Consider the following 24,481-nt stretch of genomic DNA (forward strand, 5'->3'; position numbering starts at 1 on the left):
CATTTATACATAGATGTATTGGATTAAAAAAAAAAAAAATAGAATATATATATATATATATATATTGCTTGAAATGGTTCAGCTGTATGTTTAAAATGCCTTTCTCTGATAGGTATTATCCTACCATATGATTAAAAAAGAACCTGGTTTGTGTTTGAAGCTCCCTTTCCCAGCTCTGCATAATTTAGACTTTCTAGGAATGGTGCCAGTTCAAATGCATAAAATTGACTTTTGATGGATCTAATTATAAGAGCCTAAAATTCAAATTCAAATTCAAATAATATTCAAATATGCAGAAGGTCTGCAAATAGGGAGACACTGTACAAGTGTGCTTGTAAGATTGACAAAATCACAAGAGTCTACAGCTATGCTTCTAAGCTAATGCTAATATGCTCACAATGACAGTGCCATCGAGCTGAGACTAAATGGTTACCATGTTATTAATTTAGTATGGATATAGCAAACAAAGAAAAGTTGGGGCTGATGGGAATGTTATTTGGATTGCAGGGACTACTAATGGACCTTTAGGAGCGAAGAAAAAGGACAAAAATTAGATCAAACTTTTCTAGTACTATGACAGTGGACAGCTTAATTTTTTTTTTTTTAACTTGATAGAAAGTCTGATGATCACCTAATCAGAGGATCTGGGATTTGATCTCCTGGTTCCTCCAGTGTCCTGTTAGCAAAATGCAGAACCTGAAATTGCACATGATGCATTCATTGCCATGTGTCTGCCTGATACATAAAAGGTGTGTGTGTGTGTGTGTGTGTGTGTGTGTGTGTGTGTGTGTGTGTGTGTGTGTGTGTGTGTGTGTGTGTGTGTGTGTGTGTGTGTGTGTGTGTGTGTGTGTGTGTGTCAGTGGTTGAGCACAGCTTGTAATGTAAAAGGATTCTGAGTGGTAGGCCAGGCCAGTATAATGTTGCCAAAAATATTTGCTGTTTTGCCTTCACACGTACATAAACTTGAGTGACATCCCATTCTTAATGCATAGGGTTTAATATGATGTCTGCCCACCCTTTGCAGCTATAACAGCTTCAACTCTTCTGGGAAGACTTTCCATAAAGTTTAGGAGGGTTTATATGAACTTTTGACCATTCTTCCAGAATTGCATTTGTGAGGTCAGACACTGAAGACCTGGCTCACAGTCTCCACTCTAATTCATCCCAAAGGTGTTCTATCAGGTTGAGGTCAGGACTCTGTGCAGGTAGTCAAGTTCTTCCACACCAAACTCACTCATGCATGGACCTGGTTTGTGCACTGGTGCGCATGTTGAAACAGAAAGGGGCCATCCTCAAACTGTTTCCACAAAGTTAGGACGATGAAATTGTCCAAAATGTCTTGGTATGCTGAAGCATTAAGAGTTCCTTTCACCGGAATTAAGGGTGAAAAACAACCCCACACCATAATCCTCCCTCCACCAAACTTGTCACTCCAGAGAACACATCTCCATTGCTCTAGAGTCTAGTGGTGGCATGCTTTACACCACTGCATCAAACACTTTGCATTGCCCTTGATGATGTAAGGCTTAGATGCAGCTGCTCAGCCATGGAAATCCTTTCCATGGACCCATTCTTTCACAAATGTTTGCCGAAGCAGCCTGCCAGTTCATTTAGCTTCATTCAGTTGTTGAGAAAACTCACTCAAACCATCATACACTGACATAGAGGATGCAGAGGAAAAAAAAATAGTCTCTAATTAGGATCGTGTCTGTATAAAATGTCAGGGCACACTGACTAAAATGTAAGATCTCTTTCTGGAGACCAGCCACAAACCATGTTTGAACCATCCCACTAACACAAATGAAACATAACTACCAGATGAAATCAGTGGAAAACTCATCAATACTCTGACTTGCTTGTGAAAACATATTTTTCCATCACAAATTTAATCAAATACACATTATGGAAGAGCAAGCACCTCTCCATATAATGCTGAAAGCATTTCCCTGCGCTGAGCCATCTGAGAGCTGATTTGTTGCTGCTGGTCATCAGTTACTCCCTGTCCTGTTTACACATCTGTGCTGTTGGATTTATGATAACAGTCTCAGCGGATCTATTGATCACCTTTCTAACTCGCAGTGTAAATCTGTGCCATATCAATAACATCAGTCACATGGAGGTGCTCGTGGAGACCAAGAACTGACGTCTGCAGTCTGGAGTGGAAAGATGGTTAAATCATACGATATATGGTTTGGCTGTGGTTAGACAGCTGCTCATCCCGAAATGTGAATAACCTGTTTTAGTGGCAGAGTTACCAATGTGCCACTGAGTGGGGACTAAATATTGTGTTGCCACAGAGCATCTCTCTTTATGTGGAGAGCAGGCATGCTAAAATGTTGCTTTTCTCAATGGAGCATTTTTGTCCATTTGTTTCGCCGCCTTATATTATTTAATTTTTTTCTTTTTTAACTGAATCATTTTCAGTTAGAGTTTTAAGCAGTCAGACTGTACAGATGTACATAAAAGTGTGTTTTTGTTCTATAGAGTTGAGGCTTTAACATTCCCCAACAAGTTTTTCCATTACCACATCATCTAGCTCCCCTCATATGGGGTAACAGTACCAGAAGATTAAAAAAAAAATGCCTGAATCCACTTTTGAACTGTTATTTTCTCAAAAAGACCCAAAACAGTGACGTGAAAGTCAAACCACAGCTTTCTAAGTCAAAAAGGTGAAAGGATATATCTTAGAGTGGGCGCCAGAAGAGAGGAAATACTCAAAGTATGGAATATCAGTCATCAGGGCTCAAAGTAAACCAAACCCTTGCATGTTTCTTCTGGAGTGTTTAGATTTCACTGTAAAAAATGAAGGCTAATGTTAACCAACGTGACATGAATGGAAAAGCAGCTAGAAGAGAAGCAGCATTTAACAGCAACATAGTTGTGGGAAAACTCCGCCATACTCAAATAGTGGGTTTGTTACAGAAATGCAATCTCTTTAACAATATGTTATACGAACACTCTGTGGCCAGAGGATTTGTGGTTTGTGATAATAGTGAGGGAAAAAAGATGTGTGTGAAGAAAATCAGCTATAGGCGCAGAGGCCTTTTCCCCGCTGTTTATGAGAGAAACAAGAATGAAGCGAGCAGATTTGATTTAAAAGATACAATCCATGATTTATTACAGAAAAGAGTGATATCCAAATTAGTTTATGTTACATTGTTTTTATACATTTCAGTACTTTTTTTTTTTTTTTTTACATGTAAACAAGAACAAAGTAAACAATGTTATTGATACGCTTCATGTCACGACTGCTATCATCCTATTATACAAATAAATCTACGGGCTTACGTCACTGTGCTTCAAGTACATCATTGCTCAAGCACAATCCTATTAGGAGGCGTAGAACAGAAAGCTTAATCCCCCTCCAAGACTGCTATATTTTCAGAGATGTGCAAGGTCACGCCATTATTACTTATTATACAATACCCATTATTGTGCTATTGCCAACGGTAGAGAAAGCATGAGAGAGACCTTTCCACCACTGTGCAGCATTAGTATCAGTGAGGTGAACTAAAGAAGATCCATCCGGAAAAGATTAGTAGCTGGGCAAGCCAAACATCCAAGGCCATGTAATTATTCATTCATAAAGTACCCCTATCCCCTTAGGTTAAATGCTTCAGCTGTTAGAGAGTAAGCATAATTATAATTCCCGTCTGAACGTCCAAGCAGAAGAAATCTGAGGTTTCACATTTCATCAGACTCTACTTGAAATTCCAGGACAGATTTTATTAATCAGTCTGGAGATCATGCTGTTATCTTATAAAATACTGCAACAGTATAAAATCCTGCCACATCAAGAAACATACATCTCATCGGGACCTTCAGAAATGATCAACACTGAAAAAAGGGACGTGATATGTTTAAGACGCAACTTTACAGAAGTTAGCTCTGCCCAAAGCAGCAGTAAAGTCATGCATACTCTACAGCACAAATGTACCAGTACATTTATGTCTGCATCTGTTCAAAAATAAATATAGCATTCAAGGATAACAACATGCATAGATTTTAGGTGTTCACATAGCATGGAGGCTATTCTGAAAACACTGACTAGTTTCCTAAGTACTGGACTAAGAATAAGCAAATATCTCTCTCTCGTGAATGAAATATTGAATCCTTGGATTGAACGTGACCCGAAAGCAGTTTTTGACAGATGACCTGCAAAAATGCCGACAGAATGAAGTGCGTGAGTATATTCCATGATTTAATCTGAACAGCAGTTATGCAAAATAAAAACATGCCTTATATTGTGAGTGTGCATTATAGTCATGCAAAAACACAGCAGTGCAAAAATATATTTCTAAAAAAAGCAGAATACCTTTGATTGCATCTTAGAAAATATGATAAAAAAGTTGATCATCTGCAGACATTCAGAGGACACCTGAGACAAGAGGACGTAATGTTGCCTATCTGAGGGTGAGAACAGGTGAACTCGTACATGGGAGCACAAAATAAAATGTATAAAAACATTACATACATCATAAACTGCACCCCCACCCCCCCAAAAAAAATAAAAAATCCAACTAGAGGATAATTCTTACAAAATGAAGAATATTTTTCAGTGTTGTGCAATGCATTCAGGGCAGAAATTTTCCCTTCCAATGTCAGATTGGTGCAGCTTTTACTTTTACAGTGCATAACATTATTACATTTAACACCATATGATCAATATGATACACTGGAGTGTTTGAAGTCCCCATCTCAGTTCACGTCACACACTCTATAACTCTCAAACTCAACAGATCAAAGTAGGAAATTATCCTGACTCAGTCTCACAGATACAACTGTGCCTGTCAAGATGCCTGTTTTCCTGAGTTCATTAGGCAAAAACATGCTTCTCTAATCCATGACATCAAAACTGATCCCAATAAAAAGGCAATGTCACCACTCTGCAATTTAAGAAAACCCGGCGTCTCTGTTTGATCAAAGGTTTAGACAGCAGCTGAAACTGTGTCTGACCGTGCATTTAATAAAAGACTGCAGCAGAAGCTTGTAGTGTGTTATGTGAGCGAAGAACAGCGGCTAGATGTTCGTTTCACAACTGAACATCCAAGCCACAGGTATTTCTAAGTGATCCAAGTTTTTAACCATGCTTCGGGGCTTCCAGCAGCAAATGAAAAACAGACTGCGAGGGCAGAACGGAAGAGCAGATTTGTGGGTCCTGCATGCAAGCATATACATCGTTCATGACGGGAGTCTCGTTACAACGTGTGCTGCTGACGTTAGCCGAGATCCAAGTAGGTACACTGTGGTGTGAGTCGTGTCCAAAACAAATCCTAAAAGGAGAGTTCAGAGAGTCTACTGCAGATCAGACACCAGAATGAGGAGAGAGAATATTTCTTGCACTTCAAAAGAAAAAAAAAAAGCACGTGCTGTACAACACAGGCACACGTGATGTTTGGTGACACAAACTGTGGTACGCAGTGATGTTTTTACACTGTAGGCACAGTCAATTTGCACAAAGTTCACATTTCCTCAACTCAAGACAGTCAAGCTCAGCAGTAGCACAGAGATTAACACAAAGCTTGCACTGAGTACAGACACATGTGAACCAGGCCGTGAGACCGGAACTTTGTCTATCAAAAAAGTAGAAAACAGAATTACCATGCACTTCATATGATGTCTGAGGGAATTCTTTGTCAGATGTACTGAACAGATGTTAACATCCTTTACAATGAGTGCTGTTCATTTTTGTTTTGTTTTTTTCTTTGCAAATATTAATCAGCATGCTTCTACAGCAATATACAGTTAGGTAGCAAGAACAGGGTCGTTCTCATTTGGTAGCCACATCACCAGAATCACTTTGCAACAATAAAAATGCCACAGTAGCGCTGTCACACAGAAGTGGCACTGCTGATGCTCACGGGGGAGGAGGGGGGAACAGAAGCACGGCCATGCTGCGAGCTGCGCCGGACTGCAGAGCCAAAGCAAAGTGGTAGCTGCCACACAGAGAGAGTGCAGGATGGGAGAGTGAACAGTGCTAATCTGCAGCCCTTCATCTGCATAGTAAACATTACAATTGCAAAGTTTTTCCCAGCAAAGCCATGATGCAGCACAGACCCAGGGGCACCCTCCTGGATGAAGCTAGGTGAGAGATGAGGATAGAGGCAGAAAGGGTCAGAGCCAGAAACCTGGAGATGGAACAGATGGCAAGGGAGTGGCTAGTGGCAAATCTGGGGGGGGGGGTCTTGAGAGGGTGTCTTTGGTGTACAGAATCAGCCAAGTGGAGTAAGACTCACAAAGCTTAAACACATAAATAAGAAGGCGGGAGAGGCTGAGCGTGTGAGCTGAGGGTTGTGTAGTGGAGCCATGGGTTTGAAGCTAAGGCCACTCATGGTGATAACGCTTTCCATTCTTCTTCCTCTCCTTCTGCAGATGCTCGAGTTCTGCTTCGTACATCATCTCTTGCATCAGGTACTTTTCCCTCCTCATGCGATCGCAGAGATCCTTCGGCATGTCTGGAATGAGGTACGCTATGAAGGACTTGATCCCAAACACCAGGTGCTGAGGGAAAATGTAATTATTCATGAGATACCATCCAGAGAATGTTGCCAACTTTGCACTGATATTAGTGGAGCATGCAAAAGTAAAAGTAAATCCAAAGAAATTATATAAAAGATGAAAGAATATATTAACAAGTATGTTAGTTTTTTCTGTGTAAAAATCAATGTGCAAGCTGGTGTTATCAAGGAAAAATCTGGCATAGCAGCCATGTAATTTTGAATTTTTTTTTAGTCAGTGGGCTTTGAATGGTACAAATTTCTCAACCTTCTCTAAGACCTTGATTTAATTAAACCATGAAAATCACTTAAATTACCGCTGTGAGGTTTTGGTTTCGGTCGTAGCGCAGAAAATAATTAAAGTAAAACATTTGCAAAGCTACACAAATATTGAGGCTGACTCAAAGTGGCATAGTGTAAGAGGATTTAGTTTTAGCTGCTTGTCCTGCTTGTAAACATACAAAAGAGAAATGGGCAGTGGTTACAGACCTCAAAGACGATGATGAATGCCAGCCTGGCAGCCAAGACATGCCAGAACTGCAGAGTGAATTCGTACGGCACTGTATTCCAGGGCGGCGCTCTGTAGTCTCTGTACCTGCAGTATCCGGACTGGTTCCTGTTATTCAGCTCACCCATGTCAAACACAGACAGGCTGCTGTTCACGTAGCCTTGCAAACACCTAAGGGCGAAAGCAGACACCATCATACAAACCACCATACCACACATACTACATACAGTAAATTTAAAGTGTACACATAGTTTTGAAGTCCTACTCATTGCCATGGTGGTGCCTCTTGTTCACACATGGGCCATATTTGAAGGCGTAAACAAAGCGGGGGATATAGTCTGAAGTTATGGCAATGACAAAGGCGTTCGTGATGACTGCCAACACACCAATACCTTCGAGAATCCCATGCCAGATACCTGACAGGCAAAACAGAGGGAAATAAACTTTAATCTTTAATTTGGTATAAAGAAAAGCAGTTAGTGTGCTGGTTTAAACCTGAGTGTCTTTATCTACAGTGACTGAGGAACATGACCAGTGGCAACAATACTATTTCATATATTTTGCTTTATAAAACACAGACTACATCAAATACTGCAGCCATTTTTGCATAAAATATGCATGCAGTGAATAAGAATACAGTTGATAGATTTATAATAATAAAGGGCAAGACTATAATATTCAGTTTAATAAAAGATGTAGTTCATGGTCATTTTTAAATCAACAAACTAAAGTTTAAATCAAAGTATAGTTACAGTTGCAGTAAAAATACTGCACGTCAAAACGTTTACGTCTCAGACTTTTTGCCGGAAATAATCCTGCTCCTTCTCCACAGGCAGAGAACAAAACCTGCTGATCACATGCAGAGCAAGAGTCATCACTCTGGCTCGTTTCTGATTGGTGTAACTACTCTCCTCCACAAACTCTCTGCACCTTCTCAAACCTTTCATTGGTGGAACATTATCCACATTAGCCAAATCATCACAACTTCTGTGATGCCTGACATGTTCAGCTCAAGGTCTACAATATACCTCAGAATTTTCAAGATGCCATTTTTCCCTCATTGTGCTTGATTTATTTCTCCTTAGTTAATAAGGAGGGTGAGGGTCCAGACAAAGAGCGGTTCAGAAGACCCTTATGAGTGAAAAAACAAGGGAACAGTTTACCCTGCCCGGGATAGGGTTACCGGGGCCCCACCCTGGAGCCAGGCCTGGGGAGGGAGCTCGAGGGAGAGCGTCTGGTGGCCAGGCATTAGCCCGTGGTGCTTGGCCGGGTGCAGCCCGAAGAGGTTACATGGGCCCGCCCTCCTGCAGGCCCACCACCCGCAGGAGGTGTCGTAGGGGTCGGGTGCAGTGTGTCTCGGGCGGTGGCTGAGGGCGGAGGCCCTGGCGGACTGATCCCCGGCTATCGAAACTGGCTATTGGGACATGGAATGTCACCTCTCTGGTGGGAAAGGTGAGTGCGTGAGGTTGAGAGATACCAGCTAGATATAGTTGGGCTCACCTCAACGCATGGCCTGGGCTCTGGAACCAGTCTCCTGGAGAAGGGCTGGACTCTGTTCCAGTCTGGAGTTGCCCTCGGTGAGAGGCGGCGAGCTGGGGTGGGTATTCTTGTATCCCCCCGACTTGCTGCCTGTACGTAGGAGTTTTCACCGGTGGATGAGAGGGTAGTTTCCCTGCGCCTTCGGGCTGGGGAACGGGTCCTGACTGTTGTTTGCGCTTATGCGCCGAATGACAGTTCAGGGTACCCACCCTTTTTGGAGTTGCTGGGCGGGGTGCTGGAGAGTGCTCCATCTGGTGACTCCATAGTCTTGCTGGGAGACTTCAACGCTCACGTGGGCAATGACAGTGAGACCTGGAGGGGCGTGATTGGGAGGAACGGCCTGCCCGATCTGAACCCGAATGGTGTTTTGTTATTGGACTTCTGTGCAAACCACAGTTTGTCCATAACAAACACCGTGTTCGAACACAAGGATGTCCATAAGTGCACATGGCACCAGGACACCCTAGGTCGCAGGTCGATGATCGATTTTGTAATCGTATCATCAGATCTGCGGCCGTATGTTTTGGACACTCGGGTGAAGAGAGGAGCTGAGCTGTCAACTGATCACCACCTGGTGGTGAGTTGGATCAGGTGGCGGGGGAAGAAGCTGGACAGACCTGGCACACCTAAACGTATTGTGAGGGTGCGCTGGGAACGCCTGGCAGAAGCCCCAGTCCGGGAGATCTTCAACTCCCACCTCCGGCAGAACTTCGACAGCATTCCGAGGGAGGCTGAGGACATTGAGTCCGAATGGACCATGTTCCGCACCTCCATTGTTGAGGCTGCTGTTCAGAGCTGTGGCTGCAAGGTGGTTGGTGCCTGTCGTGGTGGTAACCCCCGAACCAGATGGTGGTCACCGGAGGTGAAGGGAGCCATCAAGCTGAAGAAAGAGTCCTATCGAGCTTGGTTAGCCTGTGGGACTCCGGAGGCAGCTGACAGGTATCGACAGGCCAAGCGGAATGCAGCTCGGGTAGTGGCCAAAGCAAAAACTCGGGTGTGGGAGGAGTTCGGTGAGGCTATGGAAAAAGACTTTCGGACGGCATCGAAGCGATTCTGGCAAACCGTCAGGCGACTCAGGAGGGGAAAGCAGTGCTTCACTCACACTGTTTATAGTGCGGGGGGGGGTGCTGCTGACTTCAACTGAGGCTATAGTCGGACGGTGGAAGGAATACTTCGAGGACCTCCTGAATCCCACTGACACGCCTTCTGTAGTGGAAGCAGAGTCTGGGGATGAGGGGGATGACTTGACCATCACTGGGGGTGAGGTCACTGAGGTAGTTAAACAACTCCTTGGTGGCAGAGCCCCTGGGGTGGACGAGATTCGCCCTGAGTTCCTGAAGGCTCTGGATGTTGTAGGGCTGTCTTGGTTGACACGCCTCTGCAACATCGCGTGGAGATCTGGGGTAGTGCCATTGGATTGGCAGACCGGGGTGGTGGTCCCCATCTTTAAGAAGGGAGACCGGAGGGTGTGCTCCAACTTTCGGGGGATCACACTCCTCAGCCTCCCCGGTAAGGTCTATGCCAGGGTGCTGGAAAGGAGGGTGCGTCCGTTAGTCGAACCTCGGATTAAGGAGGAACAATGCGGTTTTCGTCCTGGTCGTGGAACGCTGGACCAGCTCTTTATCCTCTCAAGGATATTCGAGTGTGCGTGGGAGTTTGCCCAACCAGTCTACATGTGCTTTGTGGACTTGGAGAAGGCATTCGACCGTGTCCCTCGGGGTGTCCTTTGGGAGGTTCTGCGGGAGTATGGGGTGTCTGGCCCATTGTTGCGGGCCATTCAGTCCTTGTACAACCACAGTGAGAGCTTGGTCCGTATAGCCGGTAATAAGTCGGATTCGTTTCCTGTGGGTGTTGGACTCCGTCAGGGCTGCCCTTTGTCACCGATTCTGTTCATAATTTTTATGGACAGAATTTCTAGGCGTAGCCAGGTGGCGGAAGGCTTCTTCCTTGGTGGCCTCAGAGTCTCATCTCTGCTTTTTGCAGATGATGCGGTTCTGTTGGCTTCATCAGGGGGGGGCCTCCAGCTCGCAGTGGAACGGTTCGCAGCCGAGTGTGAAGCGGCTGGCATGAGAATCAGCACCTCTAAGTCTGAGGCCATGGTCCTCAGCTGGAAAAGGGTGGAGTGCCATCTCCGGCTCAGGAACGAGTTCTTGCCTCAAGTGGAGGAGTTCAAGTATCTCGGGGTCTTGTTCACGAGTGATGGGAGAAGGGAACGGGAGATCGACAGGCGGATTGGGGCTGCTTCTGCAGTGATGCGGACGCTGCACCGGTCCGTCGTGGTGAAGAGGGAGCTTAGCGTAAAAGCGAAGCTCTCGATTTACCGGTCGATCTACGTTCCTACCCTCACCTATGGTCACGAGCTTTGGGTAGTGACCGAAAGAATAAGATCGCGAATACAAGCGGCAGAAATGAGTTTCCTTCGAAGGGTGGCTGGCCTCTCCCTTAGAGATAAGGTGAGGAGTGCGGCCATCCGGGAGGGGCTCAGAGTAGAGCCGCTGCTCCTCCACATCGAAAGGAGCCAGTTGAGGTGGCTCGGGCATCTGATTAGGATGCCTCCTGGCCACCTCCTGGGTGAGGTGTTCCGGGCATGTCCCACCGGGAAGAGGCCCCGTGGTAGACCCAGGACACGCTGGAGAGATTATGTATCTCGGCTGGCCTGGGAACGCCTTGGGGTCCCTCCGGATGAGCTGGAGGAGGTGGCTGGGGAGAGGGAAGCCTGGGCTTCTCTGCTTAGGCTTCTGCCCCCGCGACCCGGCCCCGGATAAGCGGAAGAAAATGGATGGATGGATGGATGGATAGTTAATAACGTCCCTGAATGAGATTCAATAGTTTCCAGTAATGGTGCATAAATATTTTTCTACATATTGTTTGTGAGCTGTGTTACTGAAATACACAAAATGGTTTGGCAGCATTATAGTGAAGTTGAAAAAAGATAAAGGCAGCGGATAAAAAGGATCTCTCTTCCTTTTCTACATTACATCTGTCTGTGCATGATCAGGAAATGTCAGCTTAAACCTTCAAAGAAGCTTAGCTCTTTGATGCTGTGTGACTGACACATAATGCGTTCATTACAGCGGAGACATTTCTAAATGTTTCAGGGTGGATTCCCCATTTAATTACAAGGAAACATGCCACATGAATCAGTGGGTCATATGGCAGTTTAAGGACAGTGTTTGTGATCATATGGGGAGGTGGGCTAATGAGAGGGGAGGTGCAGCATATGGCAGTGCAGAAGGACAGGATATGGAAACATATCCATCTCCATAGGACAGAACATGTTTAGTTAACACAACATTTTACTGCTGGGAAAAAAAATAGCGACTCTGATCCAAAAAGACACCGTGTGAGTTACACAGACCTATATCAGTGGCTCGAGCAGGCATGGGTCTCCTCCACTGAGTGACAAATTTGTAGGCGTCAAGACGAATCTCAATGATGTTGTTGAGCAGAGCGAGGAGAGGAGCCAGCGGGAAAGCTGCTACAAAGATGGTGGTGAAGCCAAATTGAAGAACTGCAGTGGAAAGAAACATTCGGATGTCAACACTGGCACGAAAAATGGTAAGTACTGAATAATAGCCTGAATTTGCATGGATTATTATTATCTTCTCCAGAAAGTCAAAATATAATCCTTTGAAGGAGTATGTGTTTTACCCATTTCAAGATATTCATCCACGAGTCCATGGGCGTTCATCGGCTGCAGATTCCAGTCTTTGTCCCACTGAGGAAGCTGGGCCTTATTCTCTACATTCTGCCCTCCACCACCTCCTTTCTTCATCTTTCTACGAGACCACCAGTTCTGCAGCAAACTGAGAACATAGGAAGTAGCTAATTCAAAGCAATAAATTCTGGCAAAGCTCTGTGCTTTGCAGGAACTCTTTTACTAAGCACCACACAAGTGGTTTTGATGTGTTTCTTCAGGAGAATAATCTTTTCATATGGTAATGGGATAAAGGAGGAAAAGCTGAGCAGAAGCTACATATGCCTTGTTAATTGCAATCACTTGAATTCACGTCATTAAGCATCATGTCATTTCTAATACTTCACAGACAAGAAGACACGTGATTATAATAAGGCACTTACGGATAACCGAGCTCCATGAAGTTGTTCCAGATTTGCTTGAAGAACATGATAACTCCCATTTGCAGACACAGATCAATCAAACAGCCACTCGGGTGACACTGAGAAAAATACATTTCAATTAAAACAAACAAACAAAAAAACCCCTGAAAAACTGTAGCATTCATATTTCATGCCTAATAATTAAAATAATAAAATAAAATAATAACTAATAAAAGCTAGAAGCAAACCCTGGGACACACTTGATTCCATTCAGTTTTTCGATCATTAAAATTGAAAATCACAGTAATTATGGAGCAGATTAATGGTTCACATACAGGCGGATCATTAGAAAGATGAATTACTTGAAAATTCTAAATATATCCCAAAACAGAAGGCAGTAATCAGCCCAGTCACTGTTGACATAATTGCCTACTTACGTTTGATGGCTAATTGCACTCACCTCCTCCAGTCTCCATCGACTAAAGAGTTTATTGTATTTTCCAGGCCTGCCAGCAAACCTGATCAAATTAAGATGGACAACATTAGCTGCTGATTAAATCAATGGAATAATAATAAACTCAGAGTAAAAAAAAACAACAAAAAAAGACACTTTGAGGTGCTAATTATGTGCAATAATCTATGACCTGGTTACACTTGTAGGCAGGGCAGTATTTTCTAAGTGCTGAAAGATGAGGCCCAAAAAATAGTTTCCCTACTGAGGAGGGGAAAAAGAAGGAGTCTTGGCAGATGCCATGACATGGGAGTTTGAAAGGAAACATCTTTGCACAATCCCTCATTAAAGTCAGTGTAAACAGTCACTGTAAAGTTTATGGCAGTTTGCCTACCTGCCGAGGAAGAAAGCGATGTAAAATGTGGAGCTGTTTAAATTTACAAACTGGAACAGGAACATCTTCAGAGCAAAGCTGTTCTCCCACTCAGACTCTGTCCGTGGGTGCTCTAAAGGGGAGGGACAGGGGTTGTGAGGCAGATGGGGGAAAAGAATAAATACTGTGCAACCAGCTGGGAAGCAAAAGATAATGAAGGCATCAATGTATGAAACGCTCACCTAAATTAGTCAGCAGATAGGCCACCTTTTCATACACCTGACAAAATGACAGTACTCATCAGTGTCAACAGGAAAAAGGTTGAGGAGGGTAATGATTATGAGAAAGAGAGGAAGGCTGGAATGAAAAAAGTTTTAAATAAGTGCTGAATGAAATATTTGCTGGCTTGAAAACGTAAATGTGCGAGATGATGCTTGTCCAGGCACCCACCACATTGAGAGACATGATGATCATAAAGTTGATGCAGACTCCAGTGCCAGAGGTGGCGAACTGCCAGTTCTTCTTCACAAAATGCCAGTTGAAGGAAGCAAACTTCTCCATCGCAATAAGGCGGAAAACCACTACAGCAAACACTGCTGTCAGAACGAGGGAAATCTGGGCAGAGAAAAGAGAAGCAGAGCAGGAAGGATGAACAGGGTGAAAAGGTTTTATTTCATCCTCTAAAGAAGAAGCACAACTGTGAACATATTCAGATGATGCATAATTACATGTAACTTATAGGTAAACAGGAGAAATTAGGCCATCTAAAAGGGCTAATATTTCCTTTAAATACACTCTTTGTCCAGAAGGGGGAGATGTTACACCACTGCTAACACATCACACTATTTTAAAGATGGCACACAAAATAATTGTGAGCTTGCACTGAGCCTGAATCCCAAAAAGCCAGATTATTCAAAGGTTAAAGGGTTTACCATGAAGAATATTCCGGACACAGACACCATGAGCCGACTGAGCTTGTCTGAGAAGGGCTGGAAAGGCTCAGGCTTGCCAGAGATGGGGTTAACTCTCTCCACCCTGGAATACTTGGCTTCAAACTGAGGCCTCAGCTCCTCCTGAATAACAACACATATTCCATCATGACCTACAGAACTGTAGCTCTTATACAGCATGAACGCATTAAAATCAGGAGGTAATCATATTGGCCATATTTGAGTATACGTCATACCTCTTCCTCTTCCCAATCAATGAGATCCCAGTCATAAGTCAGTTCTGCCCTTCTTCTTTTCCAGAACTCAAGGAATACAGTGGCTGTAGAAGGGAGCAGGAATCAGTCACGTTATTGATCATCATGTATACGCTACGGCCCAACTGACTGCAAAGAGGAATCCCCTGAAGACGCCATCGTGGTCAGATATCCTGGGTTAAACAGGCTGCAGTGACGTGCATGGCACATTATGGAGACTGATTACAGTCATCAGTTCACACTCACACTTTAGTTGCGAAGTTAAAGAAAAATGGCAACAGCAAATATGCTTTTCTTGTTTAGCGCTTATCCTCAAACGGTATCTTTGTTGAGCAAGATCAATTTTCGGTTGAAAGACTCCTAAAGCTTTATGTGAGTAGACTCCAGTCTGGGGGCATTGCTTCCTTTGTGTCAGGCTCTGTTGTGAATTGAGCTGAGAGCAACGTTGGAAATGATGTTCTTTTTCTGTCAAGGCGTTTTCTGTATTGTGGTTTGTTACAAATGTGTAACAGAGAAAAAGGCTTTTATAAAACTGCATGACTTGTGCACAGAGAGCATTTTACATGGATCAATATATGTAGAAGAATCTGCTCTCAAAGTCAGTGAAAAACAGAAATTTGATCATGAATGAGGGAAAGTATAATGTAATGCTACACAGTTAGGTCCATAATTTGTTGGACAAAGACACAGTTTATATAGTTTTGCCTCTGTACACCATGACAGTGGGTTTTAACTCTTGGGTTGCTTTTGCAGCCCAGCTTATGTTGTCGGTCATTATCCATTTGCATTGTGAAACACTGTCCAGACAGTTTTGCTGCATTAGGGTGAATCTGAGCTGAGAGTATAGCCCTCTCTCATCAATAAACACAAGGGACCCAGTTCCACTGGCATACCATAACTTTACCTCCACCATGTTTGAAAGACAATGTGGTATGCTTCAGATCATGAACTATTCATTTACTTCTGTATACTTTTATCTTTCCATCATTCTGCTAAATCTTGACAGTAATGCATTTACCTCCTCAAGAGTGTTTTTGACTTGGTTAGATGTTGGGAAGCTGTTTTTCTTAACCAAGGAAAGGATTCATCTGTCACCATCCACTTCAGTTGTCTTCTGTGGTCTGTGGTCACATCATTCATTCTTTTTAAGAATGTATCAGATTGTTGATTTGGCAACTCCTAAAGGTTTATTTTGGTTTTTCAGACTAATGATGGCGTCCCTCACTTGCATCTCTTGCTATAAAGCTATAAAATACAAATTCAACACTTTAAATCAATTTTAGATATTATACCTGCTTCATTTGTCATAACAAGAAAACCACCTGACCATGAAGGTGCTTGCAAGCCGACTGTCTAGTTTATTTTGAGCCTCTGAAAGTGAGGGCCGCTTAATTCAGTGCTTTTGTTAAAACCCTTGATTTAAAGATAAAAGGCGACACTTCAATCACATCCTGATTGTTTGATTTAAATCCACTGTGGTGGTGTACAGAGGCAAAACTACAAAAACTGTCTTTTTGTCAAACAAATTATGGACCTAACTGTACCAGTGATTCAGTTTGTGTATTAGACTGCATTAGATATGCATGCAATCTGATTTTGTATGACAGATTTCTAAAACTGATACATTTATTTTATCTGCTGCCATAGGAACATTTCCAAACCTCATCAACATCTTAGGGTTGTGATTTGTTTCACTTTTTTCTGGCACTCTGTAGATGAATAAATGACGAATCAAACAAACAAGCAACAACAAACAAAAATGATGATACTGTACCTTGTTTTCCATGTGATATTTTTCTGTGATTATATTTAATCTACACTAAAATGACCAAGACAAATTTGTGATACACGAAGGTAACAAAAAAAAGCACCAGAGTTTGACTTTTCAGTCAGAACAACTTTGACTGCTGTTAAAGATGTTTAATATAGCTTGACCCACTTTTGTTTAAAGAGAGAGAGAAAAGCAGCCTTCTCTGATGCCTACATTCAGTCCCTTGGGCTAACCAATTTTTCATGTCTATCTCACACACTCACTCCCGCACTAGACCTCGAGTGCACTCAATCAGTGGTGCAGTACTGCTACTTTGGTCCAGATAGACAAAAGCTTTTTTTTTTTTTTTTGCTTTTTTTGCAAGATTTCGAGCTACAGACCTCCGTTAGTGCAGCTGGGTGGACTCTCTTTGCTTTTCTAACTCTCACTATTCTTCATTTAGTCCAAACACAGAACAAGTTGTGCCAAGTGTTCCCTCTGGCACAGGTGATTATTTACTTCGTTGGCAGATAGATGAATCTGGGACAGATGATGCACTCTAATGCTCACACTTTGATATTGCAAAGTTATCATAGCTGTGGGAAACGTAGCTGCAATATGTGAATATCACGGTGCAATTCTACAGCCCTGACAGGCAAGTGATATTGTCCCTCTGGAGAAATCTTTAATTATCACACTAATTACATCAGAACTGCTCTGGAAGTAGCAGAGAAGGCGGAGGAAGATTTATTCACTGGAAAACACATTACAGACTGAGGATCTCCTGTTTGCGCACTACAGAGTGTTTAGTGGACTAAATTCTCAGTCAAAAAACTTAATGTGTTTGGAGGAGATGAGTGGTGAGTGGAAACATGAGCACAGATACTCGAGTATAAATAGAATCAAATTCCAGTAGGGTTTGTATCATGCAGAGAGGCAAAGCTTATGTGGAGCAACAAGGATTCACAATATTAGGAAAATGCACCAACAAAAAAAAACTGCTTCTACGCACCCCAAATAGCCATGAAGATGGCGAAGAATACAGTGCCACCGTTGTCAAAGAGATAGGTCACCTAGAAGCACAAACACATGAAGGGCTGCTCTCAAAAAAATGATTAAACAGAATATGGCAGAATAATTTCAGCAGTCCCAATTTTTACCAAAAATCATCTCCAGGCTCTCTGGCAATCAACTATTTAATTCAGAGATTTTCATTTTTGAGTTCGGGCCCTACCACGGGAGATTTCTTAAAGAAGTCATATTGTTAAAAACTATAATCTCTTTATAATAATGATCACACAGCTACAGCCGGCAACTGATTAGTTTAGCTTGGCACACAGTCTGGAAGCAGGTGGAAGCAGCTCACTGGTAACAGTCAGGTGGGCATGAATCTAGCTGAAAGTCACTACACATCTAATTTATTTAATTCATATTAAAAAAGTAAAATCAAATAAAAGTTTGTGGTTTCACCTGCAGAACCAGGCTTATTATCTCCCCGTTTCTAGTCTTTGTCTAAACTAACATAAAAGTCTGCTGATTTCAACTTGATATTTATAAGTGCTTTGAGTGAACTAGTCCATTTATGATTGCATCAATCCTCCTATTAATCTCTTAGGAGGAATTGAGCATATTTCCAAAAGTGTGCAACTAAACCTTTAAACTATTATTTTTTACATTTTGTAGCTAAACATCTTTGTAACAGGTTGAGAAACTAAGATACTGTAAATATGGAATATGGAGGAATGTCAAAGCTGCGCTGACCTTGGCATAGACACAACTGTCACTCAGCGTCCAAGGCTCACAGTTTTCCTCACACATGGGACACATGATGGTAGTGTTGGCCTCACAAATCTCTTTACTGGAGAGAGAGGAAATCAGTAAATGACATCATCCATCAAATTTTTGTTTTTTAGCACACATTAATATTCATATTATGCTCTGTCTTAAATGGCATCGTTGTATGAACTGACCTGATTTGGCTTGAGTCCATAGTTAAAAGACCATAGAGGAAGACAAAAACGCCAACCAGGGCAGCAGGGATTAACATGCCAGTGTACCAGCCCAGCCACGCAAAGTACAGGCCGATTTTCTCACCAAAGTATCGCCTGAGAGAGACACAAAGAAACCAAGTGGAGAAAATTCCCCAATTAAGCGTGATGACTTAATTAAACCTGGCCCTGCTCATTCGGTGTGCAGTTGTGGGTGTCAATGGTGCACTTTGAGGTAGCTTAATGGGCAGAGAAGCTGCTGTAAAAGGTTGAATGCTATGGTTGGAAAATAATCAATAATCCCAGCATGCTTAACCAAGACACTTATTTCAAAACTGCTCTAGTAAAGCAATGTGAAGATTAGATACAGGGTGAGACCAAAAATCTCCCCAAAGCACTTACAAGCCCCTCTAAAAGCTACTAAGTGCCATATTGTCTGTCACCTGTTCAATGCACACAAAGCTAGGAATGTTAAAACGACAAGGTGTGCTTCAGAAATATTCATCCTCTCATCTGCCTCTTGGCAAGGAAATGAAAATAATATTTCTCTAAATGTCAAATCATTCGCATGTTCCTCGTACACGGAAATGACAGACTTGACAGATGGTGGTGAAATGCAGCACTACCCAGGCAGCCGGAAACTAAAGTGAGTTCATCACCAGCCGTTAAAATAGCTCCATCAGTTCAGAAATAACAGACATGGTGTGATGTCAAGGCGTGGTAGATGAGACTGCTCCTCGTGAGAAATCTCTGATCAGGCAGAATAGAAACTCCATTTTAACAACATATCCTGAATATGATCAAAGTGAGGATCGGCAACACAATCAGGACGCAGCATCTCACACGCGCTGTACACACGTACACAATGAACGCATACAACACCGGCTCATGATGTGTGTCACCTGCTTCAAGGCTGATTACCTGATGAGATCCAGGGGCTGATATTTGTACCAGATACCCCAGCGGGCCCAGCGCTCATACAGGAGATGCCTGTGGTTCTGGGCACCATGTGTTTTGATAGGATGTCTGCTCTTATAACCACCCTGATGAGACAAGAGTAGGAAAGTTTGGATAAAAAGGAGAAATTTTATATTCTGCTGATACACAAAACATATCTGATTTAAATTTTCCCAAAAGTCTTGAGCCACCCCTCATTTCTTTATATTTTGCTTCCAAGGAGTCAGACTTGTTTTTTGTTTGTTTGTTTTGTGTCTACAAATAACAGACAACTTTGCAAAGAACTGTATCTTTAGATATTTTTGTTGATCCATCTACTGTTTGCCGACACCTCATCAGAAATGATCTCAGTGTACAACAGTGAGTGTCTGCAGCCATCTGTAAAACACAGGGGAGGCTCTTTCATAGTTCGGGGCTGCATTTCAGCCAGCGGTGTTGGAAAACACACAATGCTGCGCAATGCAATATTCATGTAGTCAGTACGGGGCCTAGCATGAATATGCACAGTTGCATATTCATGTAGCAAGACCACTGGAAGAGGTGCTGCAATTTCTGTGGAACAAACTTTGAAGAGAACAGCATCCAAATTTATATCAGATATGCTATTTGCTCTTTATGGATTTTATAATTGCACCATGTAGTTTAAATACTTTCTCTCTTTCTTTAGTACATTTCATTTGCAAATTGTTTATTTATGTAGAACATGAGTACCTTGAAAAATCCTGTATATATAAAATGTGTGAGTCATATTAGTAATTTGTGAATCTTAATCTCGGTATCTTTTCAGTATAAATTAAAATTATCCCACCTCATGTGGAGGGAATGCAGCCTCATAGGTGTTGTTGCCCAATAACCGGTTGATTCCTACAGTGGAATAAAGCACAAGGACACCACGTTAAAAATTTAAAACCAGTCGTAACTGAGAGACAAATCCACTGAGAGGCTCATTAAAACCATTATTTCTGCAGGACAACAGTGCAATTATTGTCATCCATTTACTGAAACATTAGACGGTGAGATAAGGTGGAGGAAAGTATGGATTTGAAAAGGGTTCTTCCATCTTGTGACTGAGCTGATGTTATTTCTTGGAAAGCAAAGTGGTCAACAGTATTAAAATATTAATGTGAATCCCATGCCAGGACTTCAAGGCCAAACTTTTATCGGCAAATAATGTTGGCAGCAGACAGACGAGATACTAGAGTGGGAGTGAATGGACAGTTTGGTAGCACTGCCGATACAATAAATAAATAAATAAAAGGGAAAAAAAAGTGCCCAGAAGAAGAGGAAAGATCAGCTGCAAATTAGACTGTACAAGAAAACAGTTACTCCCACTTCCCTCATATCACTCTGAAATCAAATGAACAGAAACATGCATTTTTCTTTTCATAATAAATGTAAACTTTGCTCCTTTCTCATCGGATAAATTGCCCTAAATAGCTCATTAAGATGGGTATACACAATGGCACCTCTGTGATGGTGCTAGAAATACCGTTTTGTATGTGAGGAGGAAGCGCAGTGATTTACCCATCTTTGATTTTCCATCTTCATACTTGGTGCGCTGCAGGACATGATGGACTATTCTGCTTCTGGTGGAATTGGAGAAGAACGTCTCTCTGTTGTTGATTGTGAAACTGGGAGGAAATAACAGCACACTGTTATTCATCATGCAACAGTATATCAATATCACCCAGTGAAGGCCTTCAGTGAGAGCTGAATCAATAATGATGGGGAGGTTCATTAAAACACAATTCATGATGCAAAGCTTCTATTCATCCCAACATCATTATTCCCCCCAAAATGGCCACGCTGACAAGCAAAGGGAAACTGGAAATGATTCGCTGACAGATGAGATTAAATGATGCCTTTCATCACAGAGAAGTTTTGAAAATAAGGAGCAGCAAGGAAGTTATTTCATGAGCATCTGCTGCTGTATTTCAATTTCTTATTTATGATCAACTTGTCTTTATCATTATGGCTTCCGAGTTCAGACGCAAAACTATAAAATATACAAGACTTTAAAGTGCAAACTTCATCTCATGGCTTCTAAATTCCACGTTAAGAGTTCAGGACATGAGTGGAAGTGATGGGTGATGGTGGAGAAACTAGGAATACTGGTGCACTGTACAAATACTGCGATCCTTACTGATGCATGCGTGCTCTGCTGAAGGGAGCTGTGTAGCAGTCCGTTTCCTCCAGGTCAGGCAAGGCCTCTTTGTCCAGCTTCATGGGATTTCTGGGAAGCCAGCTTTTTATTTGGCGACATCTCAGATGAAACCTGCTGCACAGGCGCACACAGAGGAACGGGATTAACAGCACAGATTAAATGAAGATTGTTTACTTTGACATGAGACGGTGGCTCCTGACCTTCCTCTCCTGACGCTACCACGACAACAAAAAACATGTTTGTGCGCACATGCACATATACATGCATTGCTGGCATCACTTGCCTTTCATTTTGATGTCCATGACCCCTGAGCCTGGGACAGACTGATCCAGGATAATAGCTTGCTAAATCCAAGTCATGGGATAATTGTATTTTTTCATCTTTTTTCATCTTGTCTTATGGACAAAAAGTCAAAAGGCATGCACTGATTTTCTAAATTGTATATCTTTTTAATGCTAAACCCAATATACAAAAAACAGCTCTGCTGCTCAGCAGTAGTTTGAGCTAAATTAACATTTTCACACTGCCTGTGCTAACAAACCTCTCGACTATGTTTGTACATTTTGGATTATTTCAATACAAACAGCATGGCTCATCTTTTGGGACTTTATATTAAAAGAATCTCCAGTCTGCATACAGTCATATGAAGAAAAAAAAAGTTTTCACTCTGTGGAGTCAAGTTCAACCCCATTCGAATTCAAATAGGTGAAAATCTCAGAGCTGCTGATGATGCCTCGGTCAGTATAAATATAAAAATGTGTATACAAAAATTTCACAATTTAACTAATTTAATTTAATTAATAGATTTAATACTACAGAGTGTGAACTTGTGGGAAAAAAAAAAGCTGATCTATTGGTAGAGAGATCATCATAATTTGATGTTCTCTCTATACTGGACTTTATTAATAAAATGTATCTGGCTTTAATACCAATCCCAGCCGGCACTATCCTCAGGCAGCCATGAATTTCAGTACAAAATGTCCTGACAATCCTTCCAATAGCTGCTGAGTTTTTTTTTTTTTTCCAGTCTGGACAAGTGTTTGATCAGCCTTCAGACAGACACTCTTTGAGTGATGCTGCTATGCAGCTAAAAATCTGCTGCCCTGGCAATGCATGCTTCCACATATTTGTTGGCGAGGCCTCTGTTAATTTCTGAGGCTGCTGTTTTTGCATGCATTGAATAAAAATAAATGGGAATTCTGCGGGAAAACATACTTGCTGACAGAGTATTAAATGTGTTGTTATGAGGGGTAAAGGTACTGTATCGAAAGTAATGATTGCCAAACCAACAAGCAGTCACACAGCCCGTTTGTTCAGCTTTACAGGAACTTGAGTTAGAGACAAACCATCAGTTAACACGTGAAGCCCATTTACAGCTCGGCTAGATTTTTCTTTTAGGAATAGCGGCTTAGTGAAAGACTGCAGGAGCTCTGAGGAAAACATAATGATCCTCATTCTTCACAATGACTGAGATCACTCTCAGACAAGATTTAAAAGTGCCCTGAAGTGCTTTGTTCTCAGTTGGACAGGTGGGCGAGCAATTCTTATCTGTCCGTGTGATATTGTCTAATTTTTGTATGTGTTGTTAGTGTGTGTACACGGCATGTGAAAGTGTAACACTATAAGGCTTCAGTTTTCTATCCATAAATTCACTGTGTTTATGGCTCCAGAGCAGTCTGCATTAAAGCAGGATAAAACACTAAAATGATTTTACTGCAGTCAGTTTGTCAGATCCACTTATTCTGGGCTGGCTACGCAAATAAGTTGTGTTCAAAACAGTGAAACAACAGCAGCAACAGGAGTTCCACAATGTTTGGAGTTTAATGGATTAAAGCGAACCCCCCCACCACCAGCAATATCACACATCACTAAACGTTGCTTTTTCAGAGCTTAAAAAAGGACCTTTCAGAGCTCAGACATTAAGTGCCCACTTTGCTGTGGTTCAAGTATTATTTCAGTTACCTCTCATCAGGTGAGTAAAGCCACTAAAAGTGGGTTTCAAATTTTATGCATTTCTCTATATAGCTTATTTATGACTGAATAAGCCATGCTTGACACTAAATCTACATTCTAATCTTCATTCTACCAGTAAACTGTATGAGTGAGTATATTTTAAAGAAAATGTATTTGCAACCAAATCCTGTTTTCTATCAATGTACTAAAGGAAATACTGTAAATCTGTGTATTTGGCTATGAGTTGAGAATCATTTGCATTTAATCAAAATGATTTTATTTTCCTAATTTGACCAAAGTGCCTATTTTTGGGGAGAATAACTAAAACTGGGATGCTGGATGCAAACTGGGGCAGACGGTTGGCATACAAAGTGCACAACTCACTTACTAGTGACCAACCACCTACTGACTGAACCTGAACCAGCCAGCAATTTCATGGCACCTTAATATAACTGGGAAAACAAATTTATTGTACAGAAATGTAATTTCTAGCACACAGAGTTGAGTTTTTGGTGTCATATATATATATATTTTTTTTACCAGGGTTTTTATCTTTTACCTTTTTGAATGAAACATCCTACTATACATTTCTCTCAGTTTCTGGTTATTTCTGTATGCATTCCAGTGAGAAATGTAAATTTGGAGTTCTGCTCAGAACTTGGACAACACTTGAACACCACATCAAAGCGCAAGTGCGGCTCTCTAAAAATAGTATGCAAATAAGTCCGTGCAGCTCCATTTATCTTTTATGAAAAGTATTTTATAGAAAAGCAGTCAGAACTGGGTGAGCTACTTTACTGAACCTTTAAAACTATGCTTGATCCTAAACTCACTATTTTTAAATTAACAGGAATGTGCTTATGTTTTGTAAAATTAAGTACCACACTTAATCAAGAATAATTGATGTTTTCATTTATTAAAAAGAAAAACCTTTCCTTTTCAGCCATTTCATTTATTGTAACTCATCTTTATGGCACACTGAGGATGATTTTCCAACTTTAACATTCCAGATTTTATAAATCCTGTAGATGCACACGC

At 41.9% G+C, this 24,481-nt stretch overlaps 1 protein-coding gene across 1 annotated transcript in view; it reads right to left on the minus strand.

Moving 5' to 3' along the window:
- Nucleotides 1-3,228: 3,228 nt before the first annotated feature.
- ano3 (anoctamin 3) overlaps nucleotides 3,229-24,481 on the minus strand; it is a 38,200-nt gene continuing 16,947 nt past the window's right edge. The window contains exons 7-25 of the mRNA XM_030731129.1: nucleotides 21,470-21,604; nucleotides 20,851-20,957; nucleotides 20,135-20,190; nucleotides 19,291-19,412; nucleotides 18,352-18,486; nucleotides 18,143-18,239; nucleotides 17,394-17,454; nucleotides 14,614-14,696; nucleotides 14,360-14,500; nucleotides 13,878-14,042; nucleotides 13,670-13,706; nucleotides 13,449-13,560; nucleotides 13,064-13,121; nucleotides 12,625-12,722; nucleotides 12,196-12,350; nucleotides 11,903-12,055; nucleotides 7,271-7,421; nucleotides 6,987-7,176; nucleotides 3,229-6,501 (exon numbers count right to left, since the gene is read on the minus strand). Coding sequence (XP_030586989.1) covers nucleotides 6,319-6,501; nucleotides 6,987-7,176; nucleotides 7,271-7,421; nucleotides 11,903-12,055; nucleotides 12,196-12,350; nucleotides 12,625-12,722; nucleotides 13,064-13,121; nucleotides 13,449-13,560; nucleotides 13,670-13,706; nucleotides 13,878-14,042; nucleotides 14,360-14,500; nucleotides 14,614-14,696; nucleotides 17,394-17,454; nucleotides 18,143-18,239; nucleotides 18,352-18,486; nucleotides 19,291-19,412; nucleotides 20,135-20,190; nucleotides 20,851-20,957; nucleotides 21,470-21,604 — 2,239 coding nt within the window. The 3' untranslated portion in view covers nucleotides 3,229-6,318. The remainder of the gene's footprint in view (nucleotides 6,502-6,986; nucleotides 7,177-7,270; nucleotides 7,422-11,902; nucleotides 12,056-12,195; nucleotides 12,351-12,624; nucleotides 12,723-13,063; nucleotides 13,122-13,448; nucleotides 13,561-13,669; nucleotides 13,707-13,877; nucleotides 14,043-14,359; nucleotides 14,501-14,613; nucleotides 14,697-17,393; nucleotides 17,455-18,142; nucleotides 18,240-18,351; nucleotides 18,487-19,290; nucleotides 19,413-20,134; nucleotides 20,191-20,850; nucleotides 20,958-21,469; nucleotides 21,605-24,481) is intronic.

This window comes from Archocentrus centrarchus, chromosome 6, assembly GCF_007364275.1.
Source record: "Archocentrus centrarchus isolate MPI-CPG fArcCen1 chromosome 6, fArcCen1, whole genome shotgun sequence".
In the NCBI taxonomy this organism is placed as follows: Eukaryota; Metazoa; Chordata; class Actinopteri; order Cichliformes; family Cichlidae; genus Archocentrus; species Archocentrus centrarchus.